An 18700-nucleotide genomic window follows, 5' to 3' on the forward strand; every position below is an offset into this window, starting at 1 on the left:
CCAGGCCATAGCTGTTGAGTCAACTGTCTGTCCCCTCCCCCATGCTCCTCTATTGCCCCCCTGCACCTCTGGTCCTCCCCCTGCTTCTCTGTTCCCCCCCAGGTGAGCGATGCGTGGAGGGAGAGGAGGTGAGCGCTGCGGGAAGAGAGAGACAGAGGAGTGGGGGCGGCGGGGCCGGCTTCAGTGACAGCGGACCGCCGCCCCCCAAAAGGCTAACCGATGTACAGCTATGTAGGTTCGCCCAGGGGAGCCAACCTGCCGCAGTATAACTGCCGCGGCTGGTCGGGTAGGTATTAAATGTAACCATATTGCTACACTTAGAGGCGTCTCTCTTCTATTATATACTCCGTTGTGACATGACGCTACTCTTATATCAAGTCAACAAAAAAAAATGTTTCTTGTCTTGCAAAACATTCTCCAACCAAGGTTTTACTGTATTATTATATGGCGTGGGTCTTCAGCTCGTCCAGCAGGGGGCGATGTGTTGGAGGACGGGGGCGGCGGTCCGCTGTCACTGAAGCCGGCCCACCGAGCCATCGGCCCACCGGGAAACTCCCTGTAGTCCCAATGGCCAGTCCATCCCTGGGCAACGGGAGCAGTAGGGGTCCCTTTCTGGGTCGATCCTGTGGAACAATTTAACTTGGTAGAAGTTTATCCCGGGAAGAAATGACCAACTTAGGGCAGTTCTCTAACACAAGTCCTCCCAGTCCAGAGATGAGACAGTCTCTCTAGTTTCAGTGAGTCGGTCCTGAGCGGGGTCCCATACGGGACAGAGAGCGTTTTTTTTGGAGGTCTTCCAGCGATAAGACCGGCTCAACAGGATTTAGCTTAAAGCGGGAGTTCACCCTAAAAACTATTTTTAACTTTAGATTGAGGCTCATTTTGTCGAAGCCGTACTTACCGTTTTAGAGAGCGATCTTCTCCGCCGCTTCCGGGTATGGGCTGCGGGACTGGGCGTTCCTATTTAATGGACAGGCTTCCGACGGTCGCATCCATCGCGTCACGAGTAGCCGAAAGAAGCCGAACGTCGGTGCGCAGGCGCAGTATAGAGCTGCACCGACGTTCGGCTTCTTTCGGCTGCTCGTGACGCGATGTATGCCACCGTCGGAAGCCTGTCAATCAAATAGGAACGCAAAGTCCCGAAGACCATACCCGGAAGCGGCGGAGAAGATCGCTCTCTACAACGGTAAGTACAGCTTCGATTTAAAAAAAACACCCGATTCCCCTTCACAAATTGAGCCTCAATCTAATCTTCAATTTCTTTTGCGGGTGAACTTCCACTTTAAGCAAGGGGCCTAGTAGGAAATTGTGCTCTGGCCGCATGCCGAAGTTGAAGGTACCGAACGAGCATCCACCCCGGCAGCTGAAACTTATGACTGAGTTGAGCATACGGCAACGGCCCACCATCCATCCGCCATGATATCCCGCAGAGTCCTAACACCACATCCGGCCCAAACCTGTGGGTCAGGAATGGTTCTAAACTGGGGTAGATTGGGATTCCCCCGTAGAGGCTGGACCGGGCACCACCTATTTACTTGGGAGAAGCGTTTCCTAGCAGCACCCCAAACCCTAAGGGTAGGGGCCGGAACCCTTGTATACGCCCTTGCCCCCCTGTAAACCAGATTGCGTAGGTCCATCAACGAACCCAGACAGGCAGCCTTGAGGCGAGCGCCCTCAAACCACCAGTATGCCGTTACCAGGACAGCCGCCCAGAGGTATACCATGAGGTTGGGTAAAGCAGGAACCCCCCAGCAGCGTCAACAGATTTTTAGATGTATCTTATGTTCTCAGCTGCTCCAGCAGGGGGCGATGTGTGTCTATGTGTATATATATATATTTACACATTATGGGCCAGATTCACAGAGAGATACGACGGTGTATTATCTCCTGATATCTCCTGATACGCCGTCGTATCTCTGACTTAGGCCCGTCGTATCTATGCGCCTGATTCATAGAATTACGCATAGATATCCCTAAGATCCGACAGGTGTAACTGTGTTACACCGTCGGATCTTAACTGCAATTTAAAAATGGCTGCGGGGGGCGTTCTCGCTGATTTACGATGAGAAATATGTAAATCAGCGAGATACGGCAATTCACGAACGTACGCGGACCCCGACGCAGTGTTGTTACGACGTTTACGTAGCGGTTTTCCCGGCGTATACTTACCCCTGCTTCTATGAGGCGCAGCCAATGATAAGTATAGCCGTCGTTCCCGCGTCGATTTTTTTTACGTCGTTTGCGTAAGTCGGTCGCGAATACGGATGGCCGTAATTTACGTTAACGCCGAAAACAATGACGTCCTAGCGACGTCATTTGGAGCATGCGCACTGGGAAATTTCGCCGGCGGCGCATGCGCAGTTAAATCGGCGCCGGGGACGCGCCTGATTTAAATTGTACACTCCACCTAGCCGCGGAATTTGAATTCCGCCGGGGGATTTACGATCCGCCGCCGCAAGTTTGGAGGTAAGTGTTTTGTGAATTACCCACTTGCCACTCAAACTTGCGGCAGCGGATCTTAAATCGCATAGATCACGCGGATCTATGTGAATCTAGCCCAATATCAGTATTATTATATGGTGTGGGTCTTCAGCTCCTCCAGCAGGGGGCGATGTGTCTATATGAAGTCATATTTACAGATGTATCTTTTGATAGCGGGATTATCACATGGTGTCAGTCCTCAGCTCTTCCAGCAGGGGGCGGTGTGTGTCTGTGTACAGCCATATTTTTATAGGTATCCCGTGATAGAAGAATTATTATATGGTGTGTATACTCCGCTCTTCCAGCAGGGGGCGATGTGTGTCTGTGTGGGAGATACATTGGGGTAGATTCACGTAGCTGCGCGCCTAGTTACGGCGGCGCAGTGTATTGTATTTACGCTACGCCGACGCAACTTACAGGAGCAAGTGCTGTATTCACAAAGCACTTGCTCCGTAAGTTGCGGCGGCGTAGCGTAAATGGGGCCGGCGTAAGCCCGCGTAATTCAAATGTGGATGAGGGGGCGTGTTTATGCTAATGTGTGATGACCTGACGTGATTGACGTGTTTTACGAACGGCGCATGCGCCGTCCGTGGACATATCCCAGAGTGCATTGCTCTCAAGTACGCTGCAACGACGTATTGGTTTTCGACGTGAACGTAAATTACGTCCAGCCCTATTCGCGAACGACTTACGCAAAGGACGTAAAAAATTCAAATTTCGAGGCGGGAACGACGGCCATACTTAACATTGGCTGCGCCTTCTAATAGCAGGAGCAACGTTACGCCGAAAAAGCCTTAACGCAAACGACGTAAAAAACTACCGCCGGGCGCACGTACGATTGTGAATTGGCGTAATTAGGTAATTTGCATAACCTACGCCGAAAACAACGGGAGCGCCACCTAGCGGCCAGCGTGAGAATGCACCCTAAGATACGACGGCGTAAGAGACTTATGCGAGTCGTATCTTAGGCTAATGTCGCCGTATCTTGCTTTCTGAATACAGGAAGAAGATACGCCGGCGCAGCTTTGAATTTATGCGGCGTATCTATGGATACGCCGCGTAAATTCTCTCTGAATCTAGCCCTTTCTATCATATTCTGAGGATGCAATTATATATATATCTTTTTTTTTGCATGAACTCTATGGTAGTGCTGGGATAAGGATAGAAGAAGCCCTCAAAGGTTTTTATTTTGGTGCTACAGAAAATGTAAAAAACAAATAAATAAATATATACAGGGGAACCTCGGATTGCGCCCCCCCCCCCCCGCCTCTGGCCGCATGCTGTATTGCATGACATTGAAGTCAATGTGGAACACGTCGGGCAGCCGGTTGATTCCCATATCGCCCCCTGCTGGCGGAGATGAGGACGGGCATGATGTGGCAGCACGGTGAAGCCATGTACCGTGTCTGTCACTGGATGTTGTAGGGAGCAGGGCCACTGTTAAAAATCATGGGGCCCCATACAGCCCTCCTGATGGGGCCCCCAACCATGCCTACACCCCACCTACCCCCCCCAACCATGCCTACACCCCACATACCCCCCAACCATGCCTACACCCCACCTACCCCCCCCAACCATCCCTACACCCCACCTACCCCCCAACCATGCCTACACCCCACCTACCCCCCCAACCATGCCTACACCTCACCTACCCCCCCCCAACCATGCCTACACCCCGCCTACCCCCCAACCATGCCTACACCCCGCCTACCCCCCAACCATGCCTACACCCTACCTACCCCCCAACCATGCCTATACCCCAATTCCCCCCCAACCATGCCTAAACCCCCCAACCATGCCTACACCCCACCTACCCCCGAACAATGCCTACACCCCACCTACCCCCCCAACCATGCCTACACCCCACCTACCCCAAACCAAGCCTATACCCCACCTACCTCCCAACCATGCCTACACCCCCACCTACCCCCCCAACCATGCCCACACCCCACCTACCCCCCCAACCATGCCTACACCTCACCTACCCCCAACCATGCTGTGACGGTATCGGTATGATATCCCCGTCAACGTTCCCTTCTTCCCATAACGAAAATCACCCCAATATTCCACGAGGAGGGATATCCCTGGAATCGCCCAGAAAGCCACACATGAGACCAGCTTACTGCTTGAACAACACATACTTTAATGTTATAACACACAGCTTATATGTCATTTCCAAAACTGTTACAATGACAAATCTCCGCCCCCCTCACACTGGGGCTTCCATACAGATGGCTAGGTAGACACGACGGGGCCGATGCTGAAACACATTTTCTTTAGACAATGACATCAATGACGCTGAGCACTAGCTGTACTGAATACATCAACCAGACCGCTCGACCCCGCATATAATGAGATAATTACCACAATGAAGCAATCAGAATAATTAACCCAAGCCACTTAAACCCAGCTCTCCTTCACACAACACAATAGATCAATTAACCTTTAGAAATAGTGAGGGGACATTAGCACATCAATAACCTGGCTAGCAGGGAGCAGTAAACTGAGACATATAGGCAAATGTATCACAATGGCCCCCCTTTTGCTCCCTGCTCCGGCAAACCCGGTTGGACCTTCCCTGGTCCAGTAGGGTTGACGGGTTCAGAGCTATTAGTCAGAGGTTAACTCTGTTTGGCATGACTGACCTCCCTTGGCAACTGCTTCAGACTCAGGTATGTCACCGGGTCGTCAGATCACACGCCGGTCAGTCCCCAAGTCTTTGTGCGATCTGCAAAGTCACCAGAAGTCAGTGTGAAGACAGCGAATGGGTCTGTGCGCCGCCGTCTAGGTGTCCCGCTATGGGAGGGGCAGGTTATGGCTCTGAAGTGACAATCCCAGGAGATTCATAAAAAGAAAAAGTTATATTTGTTGAAATGCTGTAGCACTGGTGCTCAGAGTCCGGGGGGGGGGGGGGGGAGGGGAATCGGAGCCCCATAAGGTCAGCCACCCCCTGCTCCCTCCGCAGCCGCCGGTTCTCCTCTTGGAGCTTCTCCAGCTCCATCTCCAGTTCATGCTGCTGTGACCTCAGGTGGTTGTTCTCCTCCTCCATGCGGCTTATGCACTCCTCCAGCTCTATGTACTCACGGATCAGCTCCTGCTTGCTCATGTCCTGCAGGCTCTCCACGTGGTCCTTCATCATCAGGAACTGGGTGGTGGTGTAAGGGGCCACCGGTGGGCCCTTGGCGAACATCTCGGCACGCATCTGGGACGCCCGCTGCGACTCCCTCTCCTCCAGTCGCTTCTTCTCCTCCCAGGTCAGCTTGTTATATGGCTTCCAGGACCTCTTCTTCTTGAAGGGTGGCCGGCGGTGCCTCTTTCTGCCCAGCTCCCTCCAGGGCCCCTCCGGCTCAGGGCTGTCGCCCATGACCAGCTGACAATGGTGTTCCCTGTTGTCCGTAATAACAGATTGTACCATGAGGGCTTCGTAAGGGGTGCCCAATGGTTCTTCCTGACCCAGCTCCTTTGGATCCCAAGCCGAGTCTACACAATGGGCTGCTGCTGGTGGGCGGTACCCAGGTTGAGACCAATTTGACCTGGTGTTGTCATTCATGGGGCAATTCTGCTTGAAGTGACCCAGCTGTTTGCACCGGAAGCAGCGTTGTTCGTTGCCCTCCTGGCGATGATAGCGAGGGCTAGATGTCACCGGTCTGTTAGGAGGTTGGTATCTAGCGGTTGGTGGGTGTGAGGGCACCGTTTGTGGTGGAGGTTGTTCCTGTGGTGTGACCTGGTTCGTCTTGCGAGTATCTGCATATTCATCCGCCAACTTAGCGGCCTCTGGTAGAGTCATGGGCCTGCGATCTCTCACCCAATCTTTGACGTCCGTCTGGATGTGATTGTAAAATTGCTCCAGGAGCATTAGTTGCAAAATGTCCTCTGCGGTGGTGGCCTGGCTGCTGTTAGCCCAGTTAGAGGCCGACCGGGACAATTGGCATGCCCATTCCGCATAAGAGTCTTTCGTGGTTTTGCGTGAGTCCCTGAACTTCTGTCGGTGGGACTCTGGGGTTACTGCATAACGAGCCAGGAGCACTTCTTTAACCCGGGCGTAGCTATGAATATCCTGATCTGGCACGGTCCGGAAAGCATCAGAAGCTTTGCCTGACAGTTTGCCTGACAATATTGCAACCCAGTCTCCTCTAGCTATTCGGTGCAGGTTACATTGTCGCTCAAAATCTGCCAGGAAGTTATCAATCTCACAGTCCTTTTCATCAAAAGCTTTAAAAGCGCTAAACGGAATCTTCCTTGCGTCTGCTGTGCTGTACTCACTGTTCGTAGAAGGTGCGGCTGCTTGTTGGACTGCTGCCAGTTTTAACTGTAGTTCTGCGTCTCTTATTTGTTTATCCTTCTGTAGCTCTGCGTCCCTTATTTGTTTAGCCTTCTGTAGCTCCGCGTCTCTTATTTCTTTAGCCTCCTTCGCTAACAGGTCCATCACTTTCAGTACCACATCTGGCGTTGGGTTCGGGCCGAACCACGCTAGCTTCTCTCTCATTAGCTTGTTGGCTGGCGATTCCTCCTCCTGAATCACTGGTGTCTCCATCTCTTGTACTGCTGGCGTTGCTGCAATCCCGTCCTCCTGGTCTAGCTCCATTGATTCTGCCATGATGACCCGCTTGGTTTTGTTGCTAGCAATCCTTCCACGAACTTCCAGTAGTTCTTCCAGTGTCTGCTTGGAATCCGGGTGTGAAGGGGAATAGAAGGGAAAAATCCCACTGCTGCCACCAATTGTGACGGTATTACAATGATATCCCCGTCAACGTTCCCTTCTTCCCATAACGAAAATCACCCCAATATTCCACGAGGAGGGATATCCCTGGAATCGCCCAGAAAGCCACACATGAGACCAGCTTACTGCTTGAACAACACAGACTTTAATGTTATAACACACACAGCTTATATGTCATTTCCAAAACTGTTACAATGACAAATCTCCGCCCCCCTCACACTGGGGCTTCCATACAGATGAGTAGGTAGACACGACGGGGCCGATGCTGAAACACATTTTCTTTAGACAATGACATCAATGACGCTGAGCACTAGCTGTACTGAATACATCAACCAGACCGCTCGACCCCGCGCATGCCTAAACCCCACCTACCCCCCCAACCATGCCTACACCCCACCTACCCCCAACCATGCCTACACCCCACCTACCCCCCCAACCATGCCTACACCCCCACCTACCCCCAACCATGACTACACCCCACCTACCCCCCCAACCATGCCTACACCCCACCTACCCCCCCAACCATGCCTACACCCCACCTACCCCCAAACCAAGCCTATACCCCACCTACCTCCCAACCATGCCTACACCCCACCTACCCCCCCAACCATGACTACACCCCACCTACCCCCCCAACCATGCCTACACCCCACCTACCCCCAAACCATGCCTACACCCCACCTACCCCCCCAACCATGCCTACACCCCACCTACCCCCCAACCATGCCTACACCCCACCTACCCCCCCAACCATGCCTACACCCCACCTACCCCCCCACCATGCCTACACCCCACCTACCCCCCAACCATGCCTACACCCCACCTACCCCCCCAACCATGCCTACACCCCACCTACCCCCCCAACCATGCCTACACCCCACCTACCCCCCCCAACCATGCCTACACCCCACCTACCCCCCCAACCATGCCTACACCCCACCTACCCCCCCACCATGCCTACACCCCACCTACCCCCCCAACCATGCCTATACCCCACCTACCTCCCAACCATGCCTACACCCCACCTACCCCCCCCCCAACCATGCCTACACCCCACCTATCCCCCCAAACCATGCCTACACCCCACCTACCCCCCCAACCATGCCTACACCCCACCTACCCCCCAACCATGCCTACACCCCACCTACCCCCCCAACCATGCCTACACCCCACCTACCCCCCCACCATGCCTACACCCCACCTACCCCCCAACCATGCCTACACCCCACCTACCCCCCCAACCATGCCTACACCCCACCTACCCCCCAACCATGCCTACACCCCACCTACCCCCCCAACCATGCCTACACCCCACCTACCCCCCCAACCATGCCTACACCCCACCTACCCCCCCAACCATGCCTACACCCCACCTACCCCCCCACCATGCCTACACCCCACCTACCCCCCCAACCATGCCTATACCCCACCTACCTCCCAACCATGCCTACACCCCACCTACCCCCCCCCCCCCCAACCATGCCTACACCCCACCTATCCCCCCAAACCATGCCTACACCCCACCTACCCCCACACAAATGCCTACACCCCACCTACCCCCCGCACAGGGTGCAAAGGAAAAGCAGCACTGACTTTATCCGCCAAAACCTCAAAATAGAAAAAAAAGTCCCTCGTCTGCTCCCATCTCCTGGGGTCCCTCTGTTAACCTGATGGGGCCTGGGGGGATTTAATTTCAGCAAGTAGGAGTGGGGGGTGTGGTCTAGTAAAAGCCCCCCCTGTTTAGCTGGTGGGCGGGGCCCAGTACAACAGGACTGGCTGTACTGCCTTATCAGCGGCCTTGGTATGGAGCATGCTCAGTTGCACACCCCCAGCTTTGTGACCACAGAGAGCTCCTAGTCGCAGAGAAGCTACCAAAAAATAAATATATACAGTGTATAAAAAGACTTTGATAGGCAGGATCCCACATTTCTTGAACCCTCCCCCATTTTCATTTCTCGTTTTCTTCCTTCCAGATCAGACCCTGAGGCTCCCTAAGCAGAATGTCAGCTCTTCCGTCAAGCAGGGAGAGGATTTGGCGCTGCGCTGCACCCTGGAGGCGGGACTTAGTTCTTCATCACTCCTCTCCATCTCCTGGTATCTGCAGGGGTGGGACTTCCGTCCTCCCCGCCTCCTGTGCCGGACTGATCGGGAAGGGGTGACGGAGTACGAGGACAGCCGCCTGCGTATGGTGGCCCCCGGGCGGGGGGATTACCGCCTGGTGCTCCAGAGGGCGGAGCAGGAGGACTCGGGGAGGTACTTCTGCCAGGTGGAGGAATGGAGAATGCAGGAGGGGGAATGGAAGATGGCCGCCTCTGACCAATCCGGATTCCTGAAGATCAGCGTCACCCCGCCTGGTATGTAGTTATTACCCCCGGGGGTCTCTTCTCTCACCATCTCTGGGGGTAACTCTTGGGGGGCTCTGATTGGCTGCTATGGGAGAAGTAGACTGCCTGGGACCAGAACAGCTCCACTCTAATCTGCCTAGATTTGAAGAATTCGGAAATTCGTATTATTGGGGGAGTGGCTAATGAACACCCCCCCCCCCCCTATACCTGACACACTGGGGTGGATTCAGTAAGCAATTGCGTCTGCGTATCCATAGATACGCAGCGTAATTGCTTAGTTGCGCCGGCGTATCGACTTTTCTGTATTCAGAAAGCTCGTTACGCCGACTGCAGCCTAAGATATGACTGGCATAAGGCTCTTATGCCGTCGTATCGTAGGCTGCATTCTTATAATGGCCGCTAGGTGGCGTTCCCGTAGTGGTCAGCGTAGAGTATGCAAATTGCATACTCACGCCGATTCACAACCGTACGCGCGCCCTGCGTTCGCATTTTACGTCATTTGCGTTCGTCGGTTTTTGCGTAAGGCTGCTCCTGCTATTAGCAGGGGCAGCCAATGTTACGTATACCCGTCGTTCCCGCGTCGCGATTTAAAAAAATTACGTTGTTTGCATAAGTGAATCGTGAATGGCGCTGGGCGCCATTTACGTTCACGTTGAAGTAAATGACGTCCTTGCGACGTCATTTACCGCAATGCACATCGGGAAAGTTTCCCGACGGAGCATGCGCACTACGTTCGGCGCGGGAACGCGGCTAATTTAAATGATCCACGCCCCCTACGGGATCATTTAAATTACGCGCGCTTACGCCGGGCAGTTTTCCGGAGCGCACACGCAAATTACGGAGCTACTGCTTCGTGAATGAAGCGTAGCGCAGGCAATTTACGGAGGCATAGCGTAAAAACGGTACGCTGCGCCTCCGTAGTAGTGCGCGCCCCTACCTGAATCCACCCCCCTGTGTGCTCCCTGCATCACACTGATCGATGGCAGAGCTCATGCAGGAGCAGAGCAAGATCCCGCTGCATCATGGGAGGTAGACATGTTCAATTTGTTTAGTTCCGATTTGTTTTTTAACAAATTTTGTCAAATTCGTTAATTCCGAACTTTCCGAGTTTTTCAATTACCGAATTTTCAGATTTCCGAAATTTCAACCTTCCCGAATTTCCAAAATGTTGAATTTGCGAATTTCCAAAATTACGAATTTTGAAATTTCTGAAATTTTGAAATTCAAAAATTTGAAATCAGGTTAATACAAAATTTCGAAAAATTCGAAATAATCGGAGATAAGAAAATAAAAAAATAGAAAATCAGAAATTCAAAATATCCCAAAATTCGAAATCCCGAAATTCGAAAAATTCAAAAATTCTAAATGTCGAAATTTCGACAATTCGGAAATTCGGAAATTCAAAATGAGTAAAATTGGAGATAAGAAAATCAGAGCATAGAAAATCAGAAATTCTAAAATTCTATATTCGGAAATTCAAAATTAGGTAATTAAACATTTCGAAAATTCTAAATTCCAAAATCGGAGAATAGAAAATCAGAAATTCGAAAATTCGAAAATTCTAAATTCCGAAAAATTTCGAAATTCCGTAAATAAGAAAATTCAGAAATTTGAAAATCGGAAAAATTGGGATTTTCGAATTTCCAAATTTCCGAATTTTCAAATTTCCGCATTTTCAAATTTCCGAAAAAAGAGAAAAAAATGTAATGAAAATGAACGAATTTTTCGGCAGTGCACATGTCTAAGGAAGGTGAGCTCTTCATGTCCTGCTCCAGGAGCTGAAATGTAAATGTACCCGGAGACCAGTACAATGGGGGCAGAGGGGGGTTGTAGCAGGGCCGATCCTAGGGTCACAGACGCCTGGGTGCAGAAATATTTCTGGCGCCCCCACATGGGTAAGTTCATCTTACTAACTCCTCCCCTTTACACATGTTTCTATGGCTACAACTCAAACACAGAGCTGCTCCCCTAAAAAGTCTTCATTAGTGTCCCCCATCAGAGCCCCCCCACAGCAGGTGTCCCCCATTAGAGCCCCCCCCCCCACAGCAGATGTCCCCTATCAGAGCCCCCCCACAGCAGATGTCCCCTATCAGAGCCCCCCCACAGCAGGTGTCCCCCATCAGAGCCCCCGCAGCAGGTGTCCCCCATCAGAGCCCCGCTACAGCAGTTGCCCCCCATCAGAGACCCCCGCAGCAGGTGTCCCCCATCAGAGCCCCCCCACAGCAGGTGTCCCCCATCAGAGCCCCCCACAGCAGGTGTCCCCCGTCAGAGCCCCCCACAGCAGGTGTCCCCCATCAGAGCCCCCCCACAGCAGGTGTCCCCCATCTGAGCCCCCCCCACAGCAGGTGTCCCCCATCAGAGTCCCCCCACAGCAGTTGCCCCCCATCAGAGACCCCCGCAGCAGGTGTCCCCCATCAGAGCCCCGCTACAGCAGTTGCCCCCCATCAGAGACCCCCACAGCAGGTGTCCCCCATCAGAGCCCCCCACATCAGGTGTCCCCCATCAGAGCCCCCCACAGCAGGTGTCCCCCGTCAGAGCCCCCCACAGCAGGTGTCCCCCATCAGAGCCCCCCCACAGCAGGTGTCCCCCATCTGAGCCCCCCCCACAGCAGTTGACCCCCATCAGAGACCCCCGCAGCAGGTGTCCCCCATCAGAGCCCCCCCACAGCAGGTGTCCCCCATCAGAGCCCCCCACAGCAGGTGTCCCCCATCAGAGCCCCCCACAGCAGGTGTCCCCCATCAGAGCCCCCCACAGCAGGTGTCCCCCATCAGCGCCCCCCCACAGCAGGTGTCCCCCATCTGAGCCCCCCCCACAGCAGTTGCCCCCCATCAGAGACCCCCGCAGCAGGTGTCCCCCATCAGAGCCCCCCCACAGCAGGTGTCCCCCATCAGAGCCCCCCCACAGCAGGTGTCCCCCATCAGAGCCCCCCCACAGCAGGTGTCCCCCATCAGAGCCCCCCCACAGCAGGTGTCCCCCATCAGAGCCCCCCCCACATCAGGTGTCCCCCATCAGAGCCCCCCCACAGCAGGTGTCCCCCATCAGAGCCCCCCACATCAGGTGTCCCCATAGATCAGTACCTGTCCAATAGATCCCTGTAGCTCGGGCGCGCTAGGAGCAGAAGCACATTACAGGGGGGCGGTGCATACGTGGCATCTTTGGTCACTAGGAGGGTGGCACTCGGAGAGCATTTCTGGGAGTGCACGGGATGATTGACAGCAGCTCCGGCCAACCCAGAAGCCTCTCATCACACCGCCTATGGGAGATGAGCCGACACATGTAGAGGGGGCGGGGCATACGGGAGGCTGCTCCACGTGCACCGGACAGAGTTAGTTAGTGGAGCCTGGTTCCCGCAACGTGTTTCGGTACTAGGCTCCGCTGTGGTACCCGACCCAGATTCCAGGGACAGCGGGAGGTGTGCGCTCTTGTCAGTTGCCAGCGGAGAGAACAAGCGGGATAGGGAACCACAGCGCCCGCTACATACGCTCCGCCTCTGGACACAGAAAAGGAGGAGGGAGGGGAGCACTTTGGAGCTTCGACGCCCCCACCTCTGCGGCGCCTGGGTGCGGAGCACCCCATGCACCCTGCCTAGGATCGGCCCTGGGTTGTAGTTTGGAGAACGGGGTTGTTTTAGGCGGAGTTCTTCATTATCACGATTTTGTGTCTCTCCTCTACAGAAGATCACCTGAGTTTGAATCTCACCGAATTAACCCTTGTGGTGGCAGAACAGTCCACTATCACCCTCCCCTGCCAGGTTTTGGCGGTGTCCATGGCCAGCTCTCGCCTGTCGGTCTCCTGGTGGAAGGCGGAGGGCCCCGGGGCCCCACACATGCTCCTGTTTGGAGTCAACCACACGGGTGAGTTTCTTTATTCCCAGGAGAAGAGAGACCGGCTCCAGTATGAGCGTCCATCAGAGCTGACCTTCCATCTGAGGATCCACGGGGGTCACATGACTGACAGAGGCACCTATTACTGCCGGGTCCAGGAGTGGCTGCTGAGCCCCCGCGGAGTCTGGGAGCCAATAGGAGAGCACCAATCCAAAAACATCTCTGTCTACATCCAGACTGCAGGTACAGATGGGTCAATGATGTCCAGTTTCACCTGTAGAGATTTGTGGTCGGGGGACCTCTGAGGGCCAGGAAGATGGGGGTGGAGGCTGGAAAGGGGTCCATGTGAGAGCCGAACCCTGAGGAGGGGAGTGAATAATAAACATTGGGGGGGTGACGGAGGAAATGTGTGGGCCAAACAACTGGGATGGTAGAGAATTTGCAGTTTGAAGATGGGTGGAGGGGTATAATGTTTATAGGAAGAATAAGGGGGAGGAGTAAAGAGGTGTGGGGTGAGAATGGGGTAGTTTAGGTTAAATATGGGGGGAGGGAGTGAAAGTTTGTAAGTTGAACATGTAGAGTGTACAGATTGGATATGGGGGGTGGGGGGGGGGGCAGAGTGTGCAGGTTGGATATGGATGGGGGAGAGTGTGTGGGTTGGATATGGGTGGTGGGGGGCAGAGTGTGTGGGTTGGATATGGATGGGGGGGCAGAGTGTGTGGGTTGGATATGGATGGAGGGGGGCAGAGTGTGTGGGTTGGATATGGTTGGAAGGGGGGCAGAGTGTGCGGTTTGGATATGGGAGGGTGGAGGAGGGGTAGAGTATATAAGTTGGATATGGATGGAGGGGGCCAGAGTGTGTGGGTTGGATATGGATGGAGGGGGCAGAGTGTGTGGGTTGGATATGGTTGTAAGGGGGGCAGAGTGTGCGGGTTGGATATGGAAGGGGGCAGAGTGTGTGGGTTGGATATGGGTGGAGGGGGGCAGAGTGTGCAGGTTAGATATGGGTGGAGGGGGGCAGAGTGTGCAGGTTGGATATGGGTGGAGGGGGGTAGAATGTACAGACTGGATATGGGTGGAGGGGGGCATAGTGTGCAGGTTGGATATGGGGGGTGGGGGGGGGCAGAGTGTGCAGGTTGGATATGGATGGGGGAGAGTGTACAGGTTGGATATGGGTGGTGGGGGGCAGAGTGTGTGGGTTGGATATGGTTGGAAGGGGGGGCAGAGTGTGTGGTTTGTATATGTGAGGGTGGAGGAGGGGCAGAGTGTGTGGGTTGGATATGGATTGAGGGGGCAGAGTGTGTGGGTTGGATATGGATGGAGGGGGCAGAGTGTGTGGGTTGGATATGGATGGAGGGGGCAGAGTGTGTGGGTTGGATATGGATGGAGGGGGCAGAGTGTGTGGGTTGGATATGGTTGGAAGAGGGGCAGAGTGTGCGGTTTGGATATGGGAGGGTGGAGGAGGGGCAGAGTGTGTGGGTTGGATATGGATGGAGAGGGCAGAGTGTGTGGGTTGCATATGGATAGAGAAGGGGAAAGGTGTGTGGGTTGGATATGGGTGGAAGGGAGGGCAGAGTGTTCAGGTTGGATATAGGTGGGGGGCAGAGTGTGTGGGTTGGAGGGGGGTAATGAAGGAAATGTGTGGGGTGAATATGGGGGTAGTATAGGTTAAATATGGGGGGAGTAAGTGAAGGGGAACAGAGTTTGTAAGTTGAACATGGATAAGGTTGAGTAGAGAGTGTACAGGTTGGATATGGGTGGTGGGGGGGCAGGGTGTGCAGGTTGGATTATGGGTGGAGGGGGGCAGAGTGTGCCGGTTGGATATAGGTGGAAGGGGGCAGAGTGTGTGGGTTCCTCTGTGTCCTCGGTGTGTTTGGTCGGAGTTCCTCTGTGTCCTCGGTGTGTTTGGTCGGAGTTCCTCTGTGTCCTTGTTGTGTTTGGTCGGAGTTCCTCTGTGTCCTCGGTGTGTTTGGTCGGAGTTCCTCTGTGTCCTCGGTGTGTTTGGTCGGAGTTCCTCTGTGTCCTCGTTGTGTTTGGTCGGAGTTCCTCTGTGTCCTCGTTGTGTTTGGTTGGAGTTCCTCGGTGTCCTCGTTGTGTTTGGTCGGAGTTCCTCGGTGTCCTCGTTGTGTTTGGTCGGAGTTCCTCTGTGTCCTTGTTGTGTTTGGTTGGAGTTCCTCTGTGTCCTCGGTGTGTTTGGTCGGAGTTCCTCTGTGTCCTCGTTGTGTTTGGTCGGAGTTCCTCTGTGTCCTCGGTGTGTTTGGTCGGAGTTCCTCTGTGTCCTCGTTGTGTTTGGTTGGAGTTCCTCGGTGTCCTCGTTGTGTTTGGTCGGAGTTCCTCGGTGTCCTCGTTGTGTTTGGTCGGAGTTCCTCTGTGTCCTTGTTGTGTTTGGTTGGAGTTCCTCTGTGTCCTCGGTGTGTTTGGTCGGAGTTCCTCTGTGTCCTCGTTGTGTTTGGTCGGAGTTCCTCTGTGTCCTCGTTGTGTTTGGTTGGAGTTCCTCGGTGTCCTTGTTGTGTTTGGTCGGAGTTCCTCGGTGTCTTTGTTGTGTTTGATCGGAGTTCCTCGGTGTCCTTGTTGTGTTTGGTCGGAGTTCCTCGGTGTCCTCGTTGTGTTTGGTCGGAGTTCCTCTGTGTCCTTGTTGTGTTTGGTCGGAGTTCCTCTGTGTCCTTGTTGTGTTTGGTCGGAGTTCCTCGGTGTCCTCGGTGTGTTTGGTCAGAGTTCCTCGGTGTCCTCGTTGTGTTTGGTTGGAGTTCCTCTGTGTCCTCGTTGTGTTTGGTCTGAGTTCCTCGGTGTCCTCGGTGTGTTTGGTTGGAGTTCCTCGGTGTCCTCGTTGTGTTTGGTCGGAGTTCCTCGGTGTCCTCGTTGTGTTTGGTCGGAGTTCCTCGGTGTCCTCGTTGTGTTTGGTCGGAGTTCCTCGGTGTCCTCGTTGTGTTTGGTCGGAGTTCCTCGGTGTCCTCGTTGTGTTTGGTCTGAGTTCCTTGGTGTCCTTGGTGTGTTTGGTCGGAGTTCCTCGGTGTCCTTGTTGTGTTTGGTCGGAGTTCCTCGGTGTCCTCGTTGTGTTTGGTCGGACTTCCTCGGTGTCCTCGTTGTGTTTGGTCTGAGTTCCTTGGTGTCCTTGGTGTGTTTGGTCGGAGTTCCTCGGTGTCCTTGTTGTGTTTGGTCGGAGTTCCTTGGTGTCCTTGTTGTGTTTGGTTGGAGTTCCTCTGTATGTCTTGTCCTGTATTAGGGTGTTGGTGGCCCCAGTGGCCTCCAGGTAGGTTCATGACTCTGTTTTGCCCCTCCCCCTAGGTTCCTCCTCACCGATCTGCACCTCGCCATCCCTCTTCCACTTCCTGTTGTTATTCACCATCCTCTTCATCATCCTCGTCCTCTCGCTCATCGCTCTGGCATTGTGGCGTTGTAGAGGTAGCGGGGGGCAGCGGAGGGCCCCGGGGGGTCTGTGGTCCTCTGTGAAGATGTCTGAGATGGAGAAGGAAGATGGAGGACAAACTTGATGATGAAATGACCCCCCCGCCACACCGCCAACCACGTTATCCGGTAAAGGGAACCTGTATAGTCCACGATGAGCCGTATCTGAGGGGGTGACCCCCCAACTTACCGGAGAGCCATTGATGGAATCCTCCAAGAAGTAAATGAAGTCAGTAGATGACCACCAACCTCCACCTATACCGGGGATATCCCTCTTGGGTGGATGGGCCCCGGGGCCGAGCGTGTCTACATTCCTCCTCTGTGGTGGCCCTTATGAGGACGATCAGATCTCAGGACATACGTGGCCCGCGGGGGTCACATTCCTAAGATCCTCAATCTTCTCAGCACTCTCAATAAACCAACATTGTCTACGTCCTTCTTATTTATTGATGTTTCTGAAGTAAGAACTGTCTGTGTTGCTCAAAGCTTTTCCTGTTACATGGACCCCAATAATACATAAAATACAATAATAAATCATTTTGTGTTCTTGTCCTGTGTGGTTGAAGCATTATTATCTGCCACGTCCTGAATACAACTTCCCCTTCCACCCTGCAGAGGGACACTATGAGCTCCTCAGGGGAGGGTCCTAGAGAAAGAGAGGGTGTAGCCATTAGCAGTGCAGCATTGCTGATACCTACCAGCTTCACCTATGGTGGCTCTTCCTCCAGAGGAGTCCAACAAATCCCAGTTGGGTCTGGCCAGGGGGTAGGCAGAAGAGGCAATGGCCTTGGGTGGGGGGAACCGAAGAGGACGGGACCTGCAGCCTATACTGATGAAGTAGTCACAGCTCATGGGGGCAGTTTGGATGTTTTGCTGTGTCCCAGCATCCTCTGCTCCTGTATTGGGAGATGGATGGGTGGTGTACAGAAAATTGAATGCCATCAGATCTCTGCATATCTATTGTGCTATAGGGCCACGGGGTATACTGGGTGGATATTAGTAATGTAGGGCCACGGGGTATACTGGGTGGATATTAGTAATGTAGGGCCACGGGGTATACTGGGTGGATATTAGTAATGTAGGGCCACGGGGTATACTGAGTGGATATTAGTAATGTAGGGCCACGGGGTATACTGGGTGGATATTAGTAATGTAGGGCCACGGGGTATACTGGGTGGATATTAGTAATGTAGGGCCACGGGGTATACTGGGTGAATATTAGTAATGTAGAGCCACGGGGTATACTGGGTGGATATTAGTAATGTAGGGCCACGGGGTATACTGGGTGGATATTAGTAATGTAGGGCCACGGGGTATACTGGGTGAATATTAGTAATGTAGAGCCACGGGGTATACTGGGTGGATATTAGTAATGTAGGGCCACGGGGTATACTGGGTGGATATTAGTAATGTAGGGCCACGGGGTATACTGGGTGGATATTAGTAATGTAGGGCCACGGGGTATACTGGGTGAATATTAGTAATGTAGGGCCACGGGGTATACTGGGTGAATATTAGTAATGTAGAGTCACGGGGTATACTGGGTGGATATTAGTAATGTAGGGCCACGGGGTATACTGGGTAAATATTAGTAATGTAGGGCCACGGGGTATACTGGGTGAATATTAGTAATGTAGAGCCACGGGGTATACTGGGTGAATATTAGTAATGTAGGGCCACGGGGTATACTGGGTGGATATTAGTAATGTAGGGCCACGGGGTATACTGGGTGGATATTAGTAATGTAGGGCCGCGGGGTATACTGGGTGGATATTAGTAATGTAGGGCCACGGGGTATACTGAGTGGATATTAGTAATGTAGAGCCACGGGGTATACTGGGTGGATGTTAGTAATGTAGAGCCACGGGGTATACTGGGTGGATATTAGTAATGTAGGGCCACGGGGGATGCTGGGTGAATATTAG

General features: G+C 53.5%; 1 protein-coding gene across 1 annotated transcript in view; it reads left to right on the forward strand.

Moving 5' to 3' along the window:
• Positions 1-17313, forward strand: part of LOC120921670 (immunoglobulin superfamily member 2-like) — a 48314-nt gene extending 31001 nt beyond the window's left edge. The window contains exons 8-10 of the mRNA XM_040334195.1: positions 9175-9555; positions 13221-13613; positions 16656-17313. Coding sequence (XP_040190129.1) covers positions 9175-9555; positions 13221-13613; positions 16656-16861 — 980 coding nt within the window. The 3' untranslated portion in view covers positions 16862-17313. The remainder of the gene's footprint in view (positions 1-9174; positions 9556-13220; positions 13614-16655) is intronic.
• Positions 17314-18700: the final 1387 nt, after the last annotated feature.

This window comes from Rana temporaria (genome assembly GCF_905171775.1).
Source record: "Rana temporaria chromosome 2 unlocalized genomic scaffold, aRanTem1.1 chr2q, whole genome shotgun sequence".
Taxonomy (NCBI): Eukaryota; Metazoa; Chordata; class Amphibia; order Anura; family Ranidae; genus Rana; species Rana temporaria.